The sequence below is a fragment of the Suncus etruscus genome, chromosome 8, assembly GCF_024139225.1.
Source record: "Suncus etruscus isolate mSunEtr1 chromosome 8, mSunEtr1.pri.cur, whole genome shotgun sequence".
Lineage (NCBI taxonomy): Eukaryota > Metazoa > Chordata > Mammalia > Eulipotyphla > Soricidae > Suncus > Suncus etruscus.
In genome coordinates, this window is record NC_064855.1 from 92,581,717 (window position 1) to 92,597,006 (window position 15,290).

The window sequence follows — 15,290 nt, forward strand, 5'->3', positions numbered from 1 at the left end:
TAACAGCACTGAGCATGTTTAGGATTTTTTGAATTTTTATTTTACTGGGGCCACACTCTACAGTGCTCAGGGCACTTTCCCGCTCAGTGTTTAGGGATTTGAACCCAGGTCTCCTGCATGCACAGTTCACTCTCCCGCCTTGCTCACTGAGCTGTCTCTCTGGCCCCTTGTTGATACATTTTCCTCCCATAAAAGGTACAGTGACTCACAACTTTCAGTGTCTAGATTTAATGTTAACGCACTACTTACTCTCTAAGGTTTTATAGCACTTAATTGTTTACCATGTTGATTTATGCTTTTATTTAAAAGTTAAAGTGTAAGATACTCAGTGCTCACAGTGAGGGCATATGTGTTAACATCCTTAACTACAGTTGTACTACTTTTATACCTGGCGGACTACACAGATTAGAAGCAAAGAGATGTATTTGGAAGGGAGCTTCCCATTCAATGCGTAGGGGCCCTGGGATACTTGGTGAGACATGATGGATCACTGTTAAGACCAAGGATACAGAGCTGGTACCAGGAACTACTTGGTACCAGGAACTACTAGGGCTATACCTGGTGGTACTTTGGGACCCCCTAGGACTGTATCTTGGGGACAGTCAGTGCTGGGGATTGAGCTAGTGTCTTACATGTACATTGTGTATGTCCTTGATTCCTGAGTTATTTCCTGAGTCTAAGATGTATTTATTGGGGGTGGGGGGCTGGGGCCCATACCTGCCAATGGACAATATGAGATCCTGGGGATTGAATCCAGGTCAGCCACATGCAAAGCAATTCAACCCTCTTTCTGTATTATTGCTTCAGCCCAAGATTTTTTCTTGTATTTGTGCTACTTCTGTCACTCAGGGCTCTATGCTTAGAAAATAGTCCTTGCAGGCTCGGGACCATATGGATACCAGGGATCGAACCTGGGTTAGCTGCATCCAAGGCATACACCATACCCACTGTGCTATTGCTCCAGCCCTCTGAGAAATATTCTTAAAGAACTGATAGTGTTGAAATAATGTTTTAAAACATAATTCATAGCTTTTATTTATTTTATTTTTAATTTGAGGGAGCTTTTGGCCACACCTGACAGTGTTCAGGGCTAACTCCTGGCTTTGCTCAGGGGTCACTCACTTTTGGTGGGCTCCAGTGGACCATATGAAGTTTTCAGGGATCAAATTTAGGTCAGCTGTGAACAAGGTAAGGCTGTAGGGCTCTGTCCTCTGTACTATTCTTCGACCCCTGGACCAATTCTAAATTCTGCTGATCTTGTTAAATACTGTCGTAAAGTAAGTAAATACCTTTTCCTAGATGGGTAAAAGGACTAGTATTTTTATTATAAAAGATAATTTACAGGGTTTCCTTTTTTCTTTTCTGTCTAGCTATTTCTTGGCTATTTCTTGGAATGAAAGACTTATTATGATCATTTTTAAGTAGCTAGCTTAGTCTTGAGAAACAGTTATTCTCATCTGGCCATAGGCAAATGAGAGTACTGGCTTGAGAGATCCCTAAGACTGTTTGATTCAACAGGAATACAAGAGGACTTGCTTTCACATTTTGTTTAACATAAATTGATCTTGGGAGTATCTGGGACTGGAGAAAGGAAGGTCAGAAGAGAAGACAGACTCTTGAGTAGAGGGAGCCAAGCTCACATTTGGACAAGAGAGTGGGTCTCCTTCCCAGGTCGGGGAAGTGCACACCTTTGCTCTACAAATTTAGTTTGTTACAAGGTTTGAGGGATTAGACCTTTTGAAAATGCTGGGAGACATATTTTATGTCTTATTATGTCTTAGTATGAGGGAAGGATTACTCAAAGAGAACCTCCCCAATATTGGGAGGGGCTTCCTCAGACTGAGATTGTAGGAGAGAGGCCAAGAGAGGATCTAGAATTGGAGCAACAGAAAAGCTGGATAACGCACATTCCAGCAAACTCAGAATTCTGAAGTTCCCAACTGAAGCTAGGAAGAGCTCGTTCGCCACATATGTCTGTGTTGAAATTCCCCTTTCATAATTTGAATTCAGATGAGGAAGCCCTCTCTGTGTTTTGGGAGCATTGAGTAAATCCAGAATGGTGTGTATTTTATTCTGTACCTTTACAAGTCTGCATCTGAAGACTTCATATTACAGCAACATAAAATTCTATATTTTCTTGACAGTGAAAAACCCCTTTAAGTCAAGATAATTTAGTGCTACAGGATGTTAAAATTAGACTGTAATTTGATTTATTCATATTTTAAAAGGTATTGGGTTTGTCTTTGGGGGGCATATCCAGTGGTAGTTGGGTACCCCTTCTGAGGTGCTCGGGGAATTATGCAGTGCCAGAATCAAACCCCAGACTTCATGTGCAAAGCATGTGCTCCAGCCCTATGAGCTGTCTCCCTGGCCCTTTTGAGTTTCCCTCAAAAGTATTGCTCAAGCATGAATTCGGTAAGCTAAAAAAGAACCCAAGAGTAAATTTTTTCATATAGAAAAAGAGTTACAGGGGCCAGAGAGATGGCATGGAGGTAGGGTGTTTGCCTTTCATGCAGAAGATTATTGATTCGAATCCTGGCATCCCATATGGTCCCCTGAGCGCTGCCGGGTGTGGCCCAAAAACCAAAAAAAAAAAAAAAAAAGAAAAAAAGAAATTAAGAAAGAAAGAAAAAGAAAAAGTTTCAGGGGCCAGAGCGATAGCACAGTGGTAGGGCATTTGCCTTGCACACAGCTGATCCAGTACAGATGGTGATTCGAATCCTGGTGTCCCATATGGTCCCCAAGACAGGAGCAATTTCTGAGTGCAGAGCCAGGAGTAACCCCTGAGCATCACTGGGTGTGGCCCAAAAACCAAAAAAAGGAAAAAGAAAAAGAGAGCTCACCGAGAAAATAAGAAAAGGGCAAATTATTTTTAATTTGTTTTTTTTTTTTTTTTTTTTTTTTTTTTGGTTTTTGGGTCACACCTGGCAGTGCTCAGGGGTTATTCCTGGCTCCAGGCTCAGAAATTGCTCCTGGCAGGCACAGGGGACCATATGGGGCGCCGGGATTCGAACCGATGACCTCCTGCATGAAAGGCAAACGCCTTACCTCTATGCTATCTCTCCGGCCCCTTTTAATTTGTTTTTATACCCTTTTTCTTTCTATTCCCTTTAAACTTTGTACTATTTCCTGCACTTCTTCATTTTTTTAATTTTGTGAAACAATCTGAGAAAATGGCAATTATTTATCTTATGATTTTATTTGTTGCAGTTTTGAAAGTACAGTTATCAAGTTAAGAGGCCAGAATGATAGCACAGCCAGTAGTTTGTCTTGCATGCAGTTGACCTGGTCCAATCCCCTGGCATCCTTTATGTTCCTCCAGTCCCCCCAGAACTGATTCCTGTGTGAAGAACCAGAAATAACCCCTGAGCACTGCTGAGTGTGACCCAAAAACAAAAACAAAATGCAGTTATCAAATTAAGTCTTCAGTAAATTATATTTCTTTCTTGGGACCTCCCAAGTGTGATCAGGAGGCTTTGGAACCATTCCAGGCAATCCATCTAATCAGATGCTGTGGTGATAGTGTTTACCAGGCTGACCCATTGGTGCCGGAGCCCTCCAAAGTCATACCCAGTGGTGCTCAGGGGACTGTGTAGTGATCTCATCTAAAACATGTGCCTTCATCCCGGTTCTATCTCTCCAGCCCTCTCTAAAGCACTTTTCTAATTCTTACATTGTAGTTTGAAAATTAGTCCTTTATCTTTCTTTATGCTTTTACTAAATTTAAATTCTTTTATTATGAACTTGAGTCATAGGCTAAATATTTCTTTCTTTTTTTTGTGTGTGTGGTTTTTGGGTCACACCCGGCAGTGCTCAGGGGAAACTCCTGGCTCCATGCTCAGAAATTGCTCCTGGCAGGCACGGGGGACCATATGGGAAGCCGTATTCGAACTGATGACCTTCTGCATGAAAGGCAAACGCCTTTCCTCCATGCTATCTCTCCGGCCCCAATATTTCAAATATTACATGCATTTATGTCACTTAAAACTATGCATTGTGCATCTGCTATGCACCAAGTATTTCAAAGATTTGGGTTTTCCAACATGAACAGGACTGCATAGACAGGTTCTTGGATCAGTCAGGATGAAGAAAGATGTGCATTTAGTGGCTGTTTGCTTTGAGGATGGGGCAAACATGTAAATGTAGACATGTTCACTCTTCACCCTGTCAAAGATGAGCCTTGAATGATACTGGATAAAAGTTCTCTCAGGTCCTTTTATGTCATTTTTATGAGTTTACATGTTGCTTAATTTGTTTGACTACTAATGTATATAATATCTATTTTCCCCTCCTATTCCAGGCACCCAGTATAGATGAAAAAGTAGATCTTCATTTTATTGCATTAGTTCATGTAGATGGGCATCTCTATGAATTAGGTAAGAATTATTTTAATTTTTCTGGGGAGATATATGAACAGTGGGGATATACATGATAAATAGAACTTTTGGCATTTATTGTGTTTACTTAATGAATTAATTGCCTTACATGTCATTGATGCTTTATTGGAAAGATTTTAGTTATGATATATTTTACTAGAAAATACTAAAACATTTTGATGGTTGCACTTCTCATAATTAAAGAATATTTTATATAAGCAATAAAATTCATTATAATAAATTATGAATTAATTTCATAATCTTTAGTCAGTTAATTTGGTTAGCAACATCTGAACCTAGTTTTATTCGATTAAACCTAGTTTGTTTGTTTTGGGGGGATTCAGGGCTCACTTCTGGCTGGGCCTTGGGGAACATATGGTGCCAAGGATTGAATCAGGTGTGCCTTACATTACAAAACATCTTCTTAGCTTGTTCTCTTTCTCCAAACCTTGAGCCTAGTTTTAAATAGTATAAAATGTTCATATAAACTATATTTACATTTAATAATGATTCAGTTTTAGACTTATTCTTTCCTTTTATATTATAACCTATGTTTTTTTGTTGTTTTTAGTTTATTTGATAAGGTAAAGTGTTTTCTTTCCATATCTGTAAAAATAGAACCATTTTTATGGCAATGACGTTTGTTCCCATGTCTATTATTTATGTTTTAGGGATATAATTTCACATGTCTTCAAAATGTAGATTTCTAACCATACCTGTGTCCCTTTCCCCACACTCCATTGCATCTCCGTACCTCCTCCCGGGCCACATTACTCAAGGACCATTGCTGCTATGGGAGTATATCAGATATCCCAGACTCACAGAGACAGGTGTAAGATAACGTAGGCACTACAGTCTACAGAATCTATGTAGCGACAGATGCCACATTAAGAGTTTAAGTGCTAGAATAATCCTGGTGACTGAGTTTTCTGCTTTGAATGTTGAAGAATAAAGAATAAATGGGATGGAAACAAAGATTGTTGAGACTAACCAGGCTGGTTTAGTTAACTTCAAGAAAATAGTTAAAAATGACAACAACAGGGGCCAGAGAGATAGCATGGAGGTAAGACATTTGCCTTTCATGGAGAAGGTCATCGGTTCAAATCCCGGTGTCCCATATGGTCCCCCGTGCCTGCCAGGAGCATGGAGCCAGGAGTAACCCCTGAGCACTGCCGGGTATGACTCAAAAACCACAAAAAAAAAATGACAATAACAAAAAAGAAAAGTGATAAATACCTACCTCTAAGGAGAGGCTATTAAGGTCATTGGTAACATTTGTAAAAGTCATTGTTAACTTTCAGAATGAGAGACTTAATGGACCAGACAGTAATATCTCCTTCTCAGTGATCACTCCTGTAGGTTCTTTTGGACCATATGTGGTATCAGGAATCAAGCTATGGTCAGCCTCTTGCACAGCAAATAAATGCCTTACCCCCATACTATCTTTTTTTGTCCTAAGACAGTGACATTTAAAACAGATGCCCAAACATATTGGACCCTTTTTTGTAAAACAGTCATTCAGCACAAGCTTGGAGTCTGCCTTCTCTAAGTTAATACACAGACACTACCCTCAGTTGCTCCAAGGCTACTACCACCGTTTTGGGTTGTTCGAGTGCCGCCCCCAACCCCGTGAAGGAGAGTAGGGGTGATGGTATCATTCAGTTTGAAAAACGTTGATCTAAAAGCAGTCTCACGAACATTGAGTGGAAATGAAAAATGATCAGACCTAAATACCCAACCCAAAGTCAACAACAATAGAATCAAGAGATCCAAACTACAACAAGCTATACACAGATGGGACCTGTCACACTAGCAGTCCAGAGGACTAAGGGTGGAGGTATGGGATGCATACTGGGAACATGAGGGAGGTTAACACTGATGGTGGGAATGGCCCTGATTCACTGTCACTATGTACCTTAACTATAACTGTGAAAGACTTGTAATTCACATTGGTCACAATAAAAATTATTAAAAGTAAGTAAATAGGGGCCGGAGAGATAGCATGGAGGTAAGGCGTTTGCCTTTCATGCAGGAGGTCATCGGTTCGAATCCCGGCGTCCCATATGGTCCCCCATGCCTGCCAGGAGCAAATTCTGAGCTTGAAGCCAGGAACTACCCCTGAGCACTGCCTGGTGTGACCAAAAAACCACACACAAAAAAATAAGTAAATAAAATATAACTTTTGCTAGGCAAAACCTGATCATCTCAGTGGAAAGAAAAGAGTTGTCTAAAAAAACAGTTTTGCTGGCTGATTAGTTCTCTAAACTACTTTCTAAAGACAGTAGAGGGAAGAGGGGCCAGAGTGAAAGTACAGGAATATTGCACGAGGCTGACCCAGCATTACACAACACCAGATATGGCTCCAAAACAAGCAAAATCAAAGATCAAAAATAAAAGAAAAAATGATACAGAGCAAGAATAAAGCTTATGTAGAATGTTTATAGTATGTCAGCATTCGCTCAAAAGAATTTCAAATGGGTTTCAAGTAAGAACATCAGAAAAAACAGGCTTTACTGAGGTCTTGTTTCACTTCTCATGGTTAGCCTGAAAAATGATCAGTATGACTGATGGAAACAGTCTGACAAGAACCCTTTGGGGCGCACGTTCTTCAGACACATTTACGGAATTTCAGAATTCCAAACAATAGCTCTGGGGTCAGAGAAAGGGGTCAGCAGGTAGGGTATTTGCCTTGTACACAGCCAGCTGGGTCCTTTCACAGGCATCCTATATGATCCCCTGAGTCTGGCAAGAGTGATCCCTGAGTGCAGAGCCAAGAGTAAGCCCTGAGCAACACAGCATATGTCTACCTCCCTCCAAAGAATTGCCTTAATCTTTGAGATGTCACAGAGACCAAGGAACAAGACAAGACAAATGAAAATGGGCATTTACTGATTCATTGCAAGATCATTGTTAGTAAACCTAGTGTAGATTCCTAATCATACAAAATGTTGAGCTGAAAGGAGTATTGAGTTACTGAATAGGAAGTAGTGATCAAGAGATTGGCATGCTGTGTTTAGGAAAATAAATAAATTTTCAAAATGGTCTTTTTATTTTGGCCGTGCTGAGGATAAAACCCATGACTCACACATGTGAAGTTTGAGTTCTGCCACTGAGCCTCATCATGGCCCCCCAGTCACCTTATTTTTTTAAATACTAGATTGCAGACTTGTAGATAAGGTGTAAATTTTAATAGGCTTTTACTAATGTAACTAAGGATAGCGATAATCTTAATGTGTTCATTACATACTGGAGGGTTAAGGTTACTGATGAAAGGAACTGAGTTCTTTGGGTCTTGGCATTTGCAGAGGGGGGAAAAGTAGATATATGTAATTACTCTTCTTGGAAAATGAGAGTGATGAGATAGGTAAATGCAGAACCGATCAAACAATTTTTTTTGTTTTTGTTTTGTTTTTGGGCCACACCCAGCGGTGCTCAGGGGTTACTCCTGGCTGTCTGCTCAGAAATAGCTCCTGGCAGGCATGGGGGACCATATGGGACACCGGGATTCGAACCAACCACCTTTGGTCCTGGATCGGCTGCTTGCAAGGCAAACGCCACTGTGCTATCTCTCCGGGCCCACCAATCAAACAATTTGATAAAAAAAAGTTAATTAATATACTGAACTGTTATAATAAAAGTTAACTATTATACTGAACTGTTATAATAAAAGTTAACTAATAAACTGCCAGAGTAATAAGAATACTTCGAAATGCTAAAGCATTTTTACTTTTAAATAATTTTACCTTTTTCCCAAAATAACAGAAATTATATATTATAAAACTCTTATCATGAACCACTCAGATTTTCTAGATTTTATAATTTTATAATCTAGAAAGTAAGTTGCACACATGAGGAGGGCATTGTATCCTCTAAAGCTTCAGTATGTTGAGAGAGAGCACAGGAATTAAGGTGCCTGACTTGCGTGTCCCAACCCTATTTCTTTCCTGATACCACTTTGCATGGATAGATCACTGAGCACAAAGCCAGGAGCAGTACCTGAGCACTTCTGGGTGTGTCACACCCCAAAGACTTTGTTTTTCCCATACAGGAGTGGATGTTTTCCTGCATTAATTATTAAAATCTGGAGGCTAACATTCAGCCAGTTTTACCATCAAATCTGCATCCCTTGTTAGAATTTGCTTATTCTCACAATAAAGTTCCCCATGGTTCAGCATTGAGCCAGCATTGTCTAATTACATTTATTTGCCATGTTTCTATTACCAATTAAAATGTTCCCAGTCAGTTTGTTTGTTTTTAAGGGTACAGGACAGGGTGTGGGGAGATGGCTGGGATGTGTCTGGATCAGTGGGGCCATGGGCTGAATCCCTGGCTCTACACAGTCCCCAAAAACTGCTGGGTTGACTCTAGTGGCCTCCAGCACCACAGAGGAGGCCTCAAGAGCAAGAAGCAAGTGGAGCATATAGGGCACTTTCTTTGAGTATTCTGCGATTTGGTTTGATGTTTTCTTATTTATTAGTTTCTTCTTTTTAGTTTTTGGTTTTTAGGCTTCACCTAGCCAGGCTCGGAGGTTACTTCTGGCTCTGCACTCAGAAGTTACTCCTGATAGTGCTCAGAGGGACCATATGATATATTGAGAATTAAGTTCAAGGTGGCCACTTGCAAAGCAAGTGCCTTATCCACTGTACTTTGTCTCCAACCCTCATTTATAATTTTTGACATAGCAATGAAATGATTGTGTTCTCAGTGCATTGTATCCGGAGGCATATATTATCATTTTGTTCTTTATTGCTAAGTTTCACTCCTTGGTTTAGATGGTATCTGCTTAGTTTCTCATGACAAAATTCATTAATCAGTATGTTAATTGGTACATTATACCTCTTAGGGCATTTGCCTTGCATGCAGCCAACTGGAGTTCAGACCCTAGCACCACATGGGGTTTCCCAAGCCCTGTCAGGAGTGATCCTTGAGCACAGAGCCAGGAATGAGCACCACCGGGTGTGGGCCAAAAACTAGAATTTATCAGACAAGGGGCTAATTTCCAAAATATACAAGGTACTGACATAACTTAATAAGAAAAATAACCCATCAAAAATGGGGAGAAGAAATGAATAGACACTTCATTACTTTCCCCAACTTTAAACTTTACTACAAAGCAATAGTTATCAAAACAGCATGCTATTGAAATAAAGACTGGCCCTCAGATCAGTGGAATAAGCTTGAATACTCAGAGAATATTCCCCAGACATACAATCACCTAATTTTTGATAAAGGAGCAAAAATCCTAAATGGAGCAAAGAAAGCCGCTTCAACAAGTGGTGTTGGCACAACTGGATAGCCACTTGCAAAAAATTGAACTTAGACCCCCAGTTAACACCATGTACGAAGGTAAAATCCAAATGGATTAAAGACCTTGATATCAGACCCAAAACCGTAAGATATATAGAACAACACGTAGGTAAAACACTCCAGAACATTGAGACTAAAGGCATCTTCAAGGAGGAAACTGCACTCTCCAAGCAAGTGAAAGCAGAGATTAACAGATGGGAATATATTAAGCTGAGAAGCTTCTGCACCTCAAAGGAAATAGCACTCAGGATACAAAAGCCACCCACTGAGTGGGAGAAACTATTCACCCAATCCCCATCAGATAAGGGGCTAATCTCCAAAATATGCAAGGCACTGACAGAACTTTACAAGAAAAAAAAAAAAAAACATCCAATTCCATCAAAAAATGGGGAGAAGAAATGGACAGACACTTTGACAAAGAAGAAATACAAATGGCCAAAAGACACATGAAATAATGCTCCACATCACTAATCATCAGGGAGATGCAAATCAAAACAACTATGAGGTACCACCTCACACCACAGAGATTGGCACACATCACAAAGAATGAGAACAAGCAGTGTTGGCGGGGATGTGGAGAGAAAGGAACTCTTATCCACTGCTGGTGGGAATGCCGTCTACTTCAACCTTTATGGAAAGCGATATGGAGATTCCTCCAAAAACTGGAAATCGAGCTCCCATACGATCCAGCTATACCACTCCTAGGAATATACCCTAGGAACACAAAAATACAATACAAAAACCCCTTCCTTACACCTATATTCATTGCAGCACTATTTACCATAGCAAGACTCTGAAAACAACCAAGATGCCCTTCAACAGACGAATGGCTAAAGAAACTGTGGTACATATACACAATGGAATATTATGTAGCTGTCAGGAGAGATGAAGTCATGAAATTTTCCTATACATGGATGTACATGAAATCTATTATGCTGAGTGAAATAAGTCAGAGAGAGAGAAAAACGCAGAATGGTCTCACTCATCTATGGGTTTTAAGAAAAATGAAAGACATACTTGCAATAATAATTTTCAGACACAAAAGAGAAAAGAGCTGGAAGTTACAGCTCACCTCATGAAGCTCACCACAAACAGGGATGAGTTTAGTTAGAGAAATAACTACATTTTGAACTATCCTAATAATGAGAATGTAGGAGGGAAATAGAAAGCCTGTCTAGAGTAAAGGCGGGGGTTGGGTGGGGAGGAGGGATATTTGGGACATTGGTGATGGGAATGTTGTACTGGTGATGGGTGGTGTTCTTTACATGACTGAAACCCAAACACAATCATGTATGTAATCAAGGTGTTTAAATAAAATATATAAAAAAAAGAAAAATAAAGAAAAAAGAACCCCATCAAAAATGGGGAGAAGAAATGAACAGACACTTCCTCAAAGAAGAAATACAAATAGCCAAAAGACACATGAAAAAATGTTCCACATTACTAATTACCAGGGAGATGCAAGTCAAAACAACTATGAGGTATCATCTCATACCATAGAGATTGGCACACATCACAAAGAACAAGAACAATTAGTGCTGGCGGGGATGTGGAGAGAAAGGACTCTTATTCACTGCTGCTGGGATTGCCATCTAGTCCAGCCTTTATGGAAGACAATATGGCAATTTCTTAAAAAACTGGAAATTGAGCAACCATATGATCCAGCTATACCACTCCTAGGGATATACCCCAGGAACACAAAAATACAATTCAAAAATTCCTTCCTCATACCTATATTCATTGCAGTGGAAACAACCAAGACTCTGGAAACAACCAAGATGTCCTTCAACAGATGAATGACTAAAGAAACTAAAGGAACATATACACAATGGAATATTATGCAGCCATCATGGGATGAATTCATGAACCATTCCTATGTGTGAATGTACATGAAATCTATTATGCTGAGTGAAATAAGTCAAAGGGAGAGAGATAGACACAGAATAGTCTCACTCATCTATGTGTTTTAAGAAAAATTAAAGACATTACTGTAATAAGGCCCCAGAGACAATAGAGTTAAGGGCTGAAAGGGCCGGAAGGACTGATTCACAATTTGAAGCTCACCACAAAGAGTTGTGAATGCTGTTGGGGTAATAACTACACTAACGAGCATGACAATGTTAAAGAATAAGAGAAGTAGAATGCCTGTCACGAATACAGGCAGGGGTTGTGGAGAAGGGGATATTGGTGGTGGAAATGGTGCACTGGTTAAGTGGGGTATTCTGTTTAGGACTGAAACCCAACTACAAATATCCTTATGATCGTGGTGCTTAAATAAAGATTTATATTTAAAAAAAAAAAAACAACAAAATCCAGGTGCCGGAGAAATAACATGGAGGCAGGGTATTTGCTTGCATGCAGAAGGATGGTGGTTCGAATCTCGGCATCCCATATGGTACCCTGAGCCTGCCAGGAGTGATTTCTGTGCGTAAAGCCAGGAGTAACCCCTGAGCGCTGCCGGGTGTGACCCAAAGTCCAAAAATAAAATATAATAAAATAAAATAAAAAACAGAATCCAAACCCAGAAAATGAAAATTGAAAATATACAGTACAAATAGCTAAACATTCGTTTTGTTTTCCACAGATGGCCGGAAACCATTTCCAATTAACCACGGCGAAACTAGTGACGATACGCTATTAGAGGTAACATTAAAGCCCTCTCAGCATCTTTGTTTTTTGTGTTCTCATTTCATCAGCTGGAGAGAGCACAAGCCTTGAGCCAAAGTACTGTGTGTAGGGCATTTGCCTTATACCAACCAATCTGGGTTTGATCCCCTGGATCCCATCTGGCCCTCGGAGCCAGCCAGGAGTAATCCCTGAGTAACACTGGGTGTGACTCCAACACAAACAAACAAAACAAAGATGGAGAGAGCTCTACAGAGCAGTTGTATGATGTTTCTTTTAATTATTTTCCCCCATGGTTCCATGTCATCGCTCACTTGAAAGAAATGGTTTTTATTGTTTTCTTTTTGCAAGGATGTTGTTAGAATGAATCAGTGTTACAAATCGATAGCCAATAGAGAAGTTTGCAGAGCTTTTTGGCCAAATTAGTAATAGATCTGAAAAAAATAAGAGTAGTATTAAGGGCAAGAGAGAGATGGCACAGCAGTTACATGTATTCCTGGCCCTGGTTCTGGATGACCACCCTGACATGCTTGCATGTGTGCGCGCGCACACACACACACACACACACACACACACACACACACACACACACACACACAGCAGTTACCTGTATTCCTGGCCCGAGACCTGGATGACTGCCCTGACATGCTTGCGTGCACACACACACACACACACACACACACACACACACACACACACACACACACACACACACACACACACACACACACACACACACACACCCTACTGGTTCCAACACTGTACAGCATCACCAGCGCAGTTGGACAAGTATTACCAGGTATGACCTCCGAAATTTTTGAGCACTGCTTAAGAGCCCACACCTTCCAAAAGAGCCGTCAGTTATATCATATTTCACTGAGTCCAGGATATTGCATTTGTGTCCTTGATTCTTACTACAAACAAAATGCACTGCTTAGAAATAATTACATATGTGACTCTCCGGTTAGAAGTTTCCTAAAAAGCATCTTCAGAAAGAATAGTTAACTCTTAGCCTCTTAGCCTTTGTACTAGTTCATTCTTCTGGTAATGCGTATGCTATTTTTTTATTTGGAAAAATAGGTACTTGATAAAATTAGTATAAATCAGGAAAATATGAAATGATTTATGATTTGTTTGTTAAGCGAAGTTTATAAATGGATAAACTTGCCTTTTCTTTCTATAGGATGCCATAGAAGTATGCAAGAAGTTTATGGAACGTGACCCTGATGAATTACGGTTCAATGCAATCGCTCTCTCTGCAGCATAGCTCGGCAATAATGGAAACACCAAATGCTGTATTATTTACAACAAAAATTAAGTATCTGCTGCCATACACTAATGCAGAATTTTTGATATTTTCATTAACTAATTAAACTTTATGTGAATTAACCTTTTGACTTGATCTGTGGTTTATGTCATTTGTGGCTCCAATTTAAAACTGAAGGTGTCTTGAAGAAAGTTCTTTGTGAAGGATTCACCTTGTTTGATGACTCACATTAACTTTGTAGAATCCAATTTTCAGGGACATCATATATTCAGACAGAAACAATTTTCACCTGCATAGTTGGAATACTGTATAATAGAATGGCATCATTTATGCTAACACATTTTTTTAACAATAACAATTGTTTATTTGAATTTGAAATAATTTATTTGAAACTTGGAACACATTATTTGAATCAACTATATACTGTTGAAACTGAAGTTTCAACAGTAAACAGTAAATTTTACAATCATGGAGTTTATCTATAAGGAGAGACAGAGAAACTAACACATTAATCAGATTGCTACCAATGATAGATACTTTGCAGAAAATTAGATGTGTGTTAGGAGTGACTGAACAGATGCCTTAATCTTGTGGTTAGCACAGATAAATATGAATATCTGAACAGTGACTAGTAACTAGTCAAAGAAAGGTGGCAGAATCCCTAAGGTAAGGGAATCTTATTGCCATAAAGGACCAAAAATTTTTATGACCAGACTTTGGAAAGTTAATAAGGAAAATGGCAGCTGCAAGATCAGAGAAGGAGGGGATTCGTGATTAAGGAAAACAGGGAAGCATCTAGATTAATTCAGGTGTGATGATATATCAGTTGAGGGTTATAAGCAGAAGGTGACAATTTATCATTTTAAATCATCACTGAATACTCTGTGGGTAAGGTGAGCAAGAACTTATAAACTAAGTATATGTCTGTGTTCATTGATCTTTTTATGATGACTAAGATCTAGAAACCTAAAGGCTCAACAAGAGTTGAGTGGATAAAGAATTGCATCTGTGGGCTGGAGTAATAGTGGTAGGGCATTTGCCTTGCATGCAGCTGACCTGGGTTTGATTCTGGGCATCCCATATGGTCGTCTGAACAAATTCTGAGGCAATTTCTGAGCACAGAGCCAGGAGTAGCTATGAGCACCATTGAATATGGCCCAAGCCCCTCTCCCCCCCCTCCAGAAAAAAACAAATCACATCTGTGCACTGTGGAGTAGTACACAGCTGTAAGAAAGGAGGACCTCAGTCTGGGGGTTGGGGATAGAGCTTCTGCCTAGTGGGTGAGGCCCCAGGTTCAGTCCTGGCACCTCAAAAAATAAAAAGTGAGATAAATCTTACAGGGGCCGGAGCCATAGTGCAGGGGGTAGGATATTTGCCTTGCATGCAAGAGACCAGGGTTTGATTCCCAACATCCCTGAGCCTGGCAGTAGTGAACCATGAGTAACCTTCCGGAGCACCAGTGGACCCCAAAAGACGAAAAACAAAACAAAACAAAAGGATGAATCACAGTTTGCTACAACTTGGATGGAACTAGAGTGTCATGTTAAAGTGAAAAGACAAGTACAGGATGCTCTTAAATGTGGAACAGAAAGAAAGCAAGGAATTGAGCAATAAAAAACTGACAGCAGAAGCGAGTTTAACAAACTTCTGATTATGCTGGGAGTGGTTTTAGGGAGTGGCAGAATCTGCAGGAGGATGGCAGAAGGAGGACTGAC

General features: G+C 39.9%; 1 protein-coding gene across 1 annotated transcript in view; it reads left to right on the forward strand.

Annotated features, from left to right (window-relative positions):
- UCHL3 (ubiquitin C-terminal hydrolase L3) overlaps positions 1–13,697 on the forward strand; it is a 57,543-nt gene extending 43,846 nt beyond the window's left edge. The window contains exons 6-8 of the mRNA XM_049778948.1: positions 4,301–4,376; positions 12,268–12,326; positions 13,492–13,697. Of these exons, the coding sequence (XP_049634905.1) occupies positions 4,301–4,376; positions 12,268–12,326; positions 13,492–13,575 (219 nt within the window). The 3' untranslated portion in view covers positions 13,576–13,697. The remainder of the gene's footprint in view (positions 1–4,300; positions 4,377–12,267; positions 12,327–13,491) is intronic.
- Positions 13,698–15,290: the final 1,593 nt, after the last annotated feature.